This window comes from Bombus impatiens, unplaced genomic scaffold (genome assembly GCF_000188095.3).
Source record: "Bombus impatiens unplaced genomic scaffold, BIMP_2.2 scf_0673, whole genome shotgun sequence".
Taxonomy (NCBI): domain Eukaryota; kingdom Metazoa; phylum Arthropoda; class Insecta; order Hymenoptera; family Apidae; genus Bombus; species Bombus impatiens.
The window spans coordinates 181,195-187,394 of NT_177092.1; the positions used below are offsets into that span (position 1 = coordinate 181,195).

Genomic DNA, 6,200 nt, shown 5'->3' on the forward strand with positions numbered 1-6,200 from the left:
ATTTTATTGCGAAATTAATTGTTAATCTTCCGCTTGGTATACGGATAAAATAGAGAATGGATATAGAAGAGTAATCGATCGTCTTTTATAAGAAAGTGCTATAAACATTTCAATAAAACGAATTCAATCAAATCTTTTAATTATTTCAATTAAATGATTTGACTTGCAAATATTCATTGTTGATAAGACTTTTATTAGTTATAGTCCCGTTCATAAATTACCAGACACTTGTCAACTTCAAATATGATACTTATTGAACAAGTTTTATAATAAGATCTCGAAAACATGGCGTTTTGTCTTCTTTTATATTAAACTTTTAAATATGATCCCCGTTTACATGTCATCTGTTACAAGGTGATAATAAGCAAATATTTTAGCGTTATGATATCTGAATCGAAGATAATTTTCCTCGTATCGATCAAGCCGTATCTTTCTTAACGAATAATGTGACATTGTCTACAGCTTTATGCTAAGTATTCACTTCCAGCAGTTTCTCGCGAGATTACTGTCAAATTAAGAGTCCATTCGAGAGTAATCTTTGGAATTTGTACTCTCAGGTAGGCGATAGAAAACTCACCGAGAACTTCCTGTCAGACAGAGCTCTCAGAATCGTGTTCATTTGAGATTCAAAACCCATCCTGAGATGGCATTATGCAGGCGATTGTCATTCACGGGCTACGTAAACGAACGTAGCGTATAAAAATTTGCTTAATATTTACTGGACAAATCGTAAAGTTATAATAAATTATTAAAAAAGAAAGTATCTATTCGAGTCATATGCTTGTTTTTCTATATATATATTATTATATCTATATATATATTTTTTTTTTTTTTAATATAAATTTTATTAATTGGAGTTATTTTGGGAGGTAGTACGAAAAAAATTCGAAAGCCGAAAATAATAATCACCCTATTGGCCACAGTTTGCGAGATGTCTTTACATTAGCTATTGATCATTGATCTAGCTATTGATATTGGTTTCCGTTGTTTTACCTGAGAACAGGAGAGATTCGAGTGACAGCTCGCACGAGAGTTCTCTCAAGAATTCGAAACTGCTGCGAGTAATTGTCCGATAGTAATATGATTTGTATCCATACGAGGATAAATCGCAACTATCAGTCGTAAATATCAACATGTAACTAAACTTTAAATGCAATGTCCACATGAAAGAAACGCTCTCGAGAGCAACACGCGATAATTTTACTCTCAAGTCGACACTTAGCATTAGACAAACGCTTCGGTTTACTCTTTCAGATAATACACGATTTTTATATCACTTCTATCTTACTATCCTTATACAATAAATAACAGTATTGTCAGTGTAAATTTGATAAATATTACTAAATACACATAAACATTATATTTTATTCATTCGTTAAAAGGACTCATTTATCACGATCGTTACGGTTTGTGGGAAATTTCTGTTGACTATTAACATTACTATCGCATTCCTATTTTATATTTTATTCTCTACCAACATTCTTTCAAAATGTTTTTTATTTTATTGAGACAGATACTGCTCGACTGTTCTTTATTTAATCTGTCACATTCACGAGTTATGTATACGCGATTCGAAGAAAGTATTCTTCTTATTCGCGATGGAAGAATGCACGTTATTCTAACATGAATAAACAAATTCCATTCTCGTAATATCGAGAGTTTAAAGGTACATGCATACTCGATAATACATTATCCTTATCATAATTTAATTGCGGCCCCATCAATTCAGAACGCATATTTTTAAACAGACGTGAGAATAGGATGAATAAAATATATCTATAAATTTTTATTTTTCGCTTCCATATTTTTTGTATCGATTCCTTTATATAAAAATCAAACTCTTCTTGTTACTTCATTTTTATTTGAATTTCTATTTAAACCGAATATTTCACATGAAATTACTTTATTTAAAAATGATTTCATTGTTATTATTTCAGACTTGCGAAATCGGTTAAAATAACCATGTCTTTGTCCGTTCTGTTCTCATTTGGATTGGTCTTTTATGTACCAATTTCAATATTGTGGCCGATGATTCGTTCGAAATTTAACAAAATGGTTCGTTATGGAGAAGCGATATTCCGTTTTTGCGGCGTAATTGCAACGAGTAAGCTAAATCAATTAATAAAATAACATATATGAATCGTGAATTTATTTCATATTAATTACTACAACTTGTTTATATTTTAATCTTGGTCTTGCTTTTCCTTTCTGCTTCTCTTTCTGTTTGCTTCATACTTATCGTTAGTACATAATTTTAATGTATTCTTTCCAGGACTGACTTATAAGACGAAATATTTTACGACTATTAGATCGCACTATTACAATTTATTTTATACTGTATATTCTTATTTTATTTTAAAATATCTATTAATAAAACGATTATTATATTATGGTAATAAAATAATATTATAGCTCCTCTGAAATTTTTGTTATCAACCTCAAAACTTTCACATATCATCAACTTTCACATTTATTTCTTACATTATAAATTTATTATCTCTAAAATTTCTCGAATCTCACAACATTATTCGACATTTTATTTGATGTTACCAACTCTTTGTTTTTTTAAACATTCGCAGCAATACTGGCAGTTTCGATTCCAGAAATGGTCCCACTACTTAGCCTTCTCGCAGCATTAAGCATGACCACAGTTATGTTATTGATTCCTGTAGTGATAGAAACTGCAACAAAATGGGAACAGGCTACTCGATTTCTTCTCGTAAAAAACATCGGTATTACTCTGATCTGGATTCTGTTATTGGTAAGTATCGAAAGTGAATGTCATAATTCGCTCGTTCAACATACTTTACGCAATCCCTGAGCATTTACATAATTTCTGGGAGTTTTGTACAATCATCGATGTTACATAATACGGATTCTTCATTAAACGAGTTAAAAGTTTGCAAATTAACGATGCTGATAATGCGTGTATCCAGTGATAAACATGGTGATCATAATTAGCGTACTATGCTTGACGCGAAACGTTATTCATTGATTCGTTACCATTTAATAATGTGATTTGTTGTGTTAGATTGCTTCCTTTTTACTCGTGTTGATACGATAATCCTAAAATTAATTGTAATTATACTGCCGACTTTTTTTGCATTAATGGGAAATTTGAAACTGGAAAAATTTGTAGAATATACATTACGTATAAAAATATATAAAATATACAGAATAAAGTACTGTTTATAATATTTAGTAGAAGAAACAAGTTTCAATTCACTTCTTATTTTTCAGTTTACAGACATACAAAATTGCATACCATTCTTTAAATAGATATAGCACTACGTTTTATTTCATAATTCTTATATACATAATGAAGTAATTATTATCGTCGTGAACAATAGTATAGTAACCAAATTATTATTATTTAATTAATTGTATTTAATATTAATCGTCATAATAAAATAACAAACTTATATTAATACTATCTAAAACAAACTATTAATAATATCTTATAACAATACTACTAAAACAAACTATTAATAATATCTTAATTAATTAACTAATTAATTAATCACAATATTTCTTAAAATATTTCAAAATTCATATCTACATAAAATAAATTGTCCTTCAACGGTGGAGTTCTAACAACTTTAAGATTAGTATCGTAATAAAAATTGTTAGCGTCGAAAGGACGCTTTATCAAATTACAAACAATCATGAGAAGATATCTATAATGCCTTCTTATTTTTAACGAACATTTTTATAAGAAAACCATTCAGGAAGATAAGGAAATTAATACAGATATCAATTTTCTAATAAAAATTGATTATCCACTCTATCAAGCTATAGAACTTTAACAATTTGAGGAGTTCCCCTAATTAGCGGGCAAAATTAGCGGCTGGACAATTATGCAATTTCAGTGAGAAGTAGAAATGACGAACTTTGAGTTCAAACATTTATATAAACGTTATCATTTATATTTTTACGTCAATTTTAAGGCCTAGTTGTTTCATACTTCATCATATGATAGTTACTTTCCTGCACTTTATGTTACTTGCTGTGCCTATTTTTCTTATGTTTCATTTCATTTCAAATGAAGATATTTTAAAGTGTACAAAATGTAGAAGTACAAAACGTGCAAAATGCAGAATGTATATTTCGCTAGTCGCGTTTCAACTGCTTACATATTTCTTTGCTGGATTACAAAACAAAATACAAAATCTAATCTATAATTTAACAGTAGATTCTTGCTTAGGTTCCCATTTGATACATAACCAATTCAATATTACTTGGAAATCGTGTGCACTCTAATTTTTTTAGTCCTATTTATTTTTCCAATTGGATTCTATTCCAGTCGAGTTTCTACAGTTCGAAGTAAAAGTTAAAATGTTTCCATTAAAACGTTTCAATGATTTAATGTTCCGTATTTTTTGGTTCATTTACTTGAATTAAGTAACTTGACTGAACACTCATAGATGTAATGTGGTACTCATAGATTTTATAGATGAAAATTTACTGCACTCTACAATTTAAGTTGTTTTAAATATTTATTTTTTTCTTTTTTCCGCTCCGAAACAGAATAAAAATATTTCACTCTTTCCGAACCAAATGGAATAAATAGATTTTGGATGATAGGACATTTCCGTTTATTGACTTTTATGATTAAATGGATGAAATAATATTGGATTAAAAGATCTGTGTTTCATATCGAATAATTTTCCAACTTTTTATCTTTTATTAGATTTTTGGAACAATCGAGAGTATGTTGTCTATCATCAAAGAATATGGTGGTGTGAAAGAGAAAGGATGCTGATTATTGAAGTTAATTAGTGAAAACGGCGAATCAGTTTGCTCTATTGCCTCTCTGCCAGAACTTCAAGGGATCTCAAACAGTTTTATAAGTCAATGAATTCGTATCTCATAAAAACTGCTTATATTTACACACGTATAAATGTTTCTTACGTGATAGCTTAAACTTCCGTAAACTTATTTTCTGATATTTGTTTTTTATTAATTACTTATTTTATAGAGCTTAATATAATACCACAGAAAAAAATTAGAAATATTCAAAATGACAATATGAGAATAATACAAAGACGAGTATTCGAGTAAAATCTTACGTAAAGTCTTAATTTCCTTTGTATTTTTCACTCTTATAGGAATAAATGGAAATCGATTCTCCACATAATTGCAAAGATAACATCATCAGAAAGGCGTGATGTTTAAATTCCGGAAGTATTAACTCTTACGTAAGCATGCGGCTAACGAGAAAATTCTATAAATAATTATGTATCGAGATGTAGTTTGCATGATACATGTTGTTGTAGCGCAACAGTGAGATCATAAAATCGAGTCTTTAGAAATAACTTAAGCGATCAACAACTGACGACTACCGTTTACAAACAGGAAAAACCCAGTGATTATCGAATTTTTTTAATCAAAATGCCTTTTCCTCCATTTCTTAAACTCAATGCAATTCATTATTTTATTGCCTACGAATCGCTAATCGGACATTTCAACGTCGCGCGTTACGTAGTAACCGATACGTAAGGATTGGATCCTCTCTTTCCGCAAAATATGTGTTCATCATTTACTTATTTTCTGCACCTCCTCTATCTCGAGAAAATGCCAAGTCAGGAAATTCGAGTGTCCATCCCCAGCAACGTGCCTAACTTTAATCATTTCAACTACCAACTAAACACGAATTTTTAAACAAATCTAAGTGCGCTCCTATTTTGTTCTTTTTTTTTTTTTACGAAGCGTCGTTATATTTCGAAGTTCGTTTGCTGCATTAAGTTAGAGTTCGAGAGTTAGTCGATGGCGAGCGTGAACGATCGTACTGACACGAATGTGTATTGAATCAGCATGAATAATTTAATATGTAAAGCGTAGAGATTTGAATATTTATGCAGACAATTATAGATATACAAATGGTCTCTTATCCAAAAAAGACATGATTCTCCGCCTTGAATTCTTTTATATATATTTTTTTTATACCTACAAAATACATTACAAAAATTATATTGCATGTAATATATATAATAATAATATATATATATATATATATATATATATATATATATATTATATATATTACATGCAATATAATTTTTGTAATGTATTTTGTAGGTATAAAAAAAATATATATAAAAGAATTCAAGGCGGAGAATCATGTCTTTTTTGGATAAGAGACCATTTGTATATCTATAATTGTCTGCATAAATATTCAAATCTCTACGCTTTACATATTA

At 29.2% G+C, this 6,200-nt stretch overlaps 1 protein-coding gene across 1 annotated transcript; it reads left to right on the forward strand.

Annotated features, from left to right (window-relative positions):
• Positions 1 to 1,885: 1,885 nt before the first annotated feature.
• On the forward strand, positions 1,886 to 5,881 carry LOC100749928 (proton-coupled amino acid transporter-like protein pathetic). Its single transcript, XM_024370235.2, has 3 exons — positions 1,886 to 2,104; positions 2,580 to 2,761; positions 4,691 to 5,881. Exons 1-3 carry the CDS (start codon positions 1,963 to 1,965, stop codon positions 4,760 to 4,762), a joined length of 396 nt encoding a protein of 131 aa, XP_024226003.1. The 5' UTR covers positions 1,886 to 1,962; the 3' UTR covers positions 4,763 to 5,881.
• Positions 5,882 to 6,200: the final 319 nt, after the last annotated feature.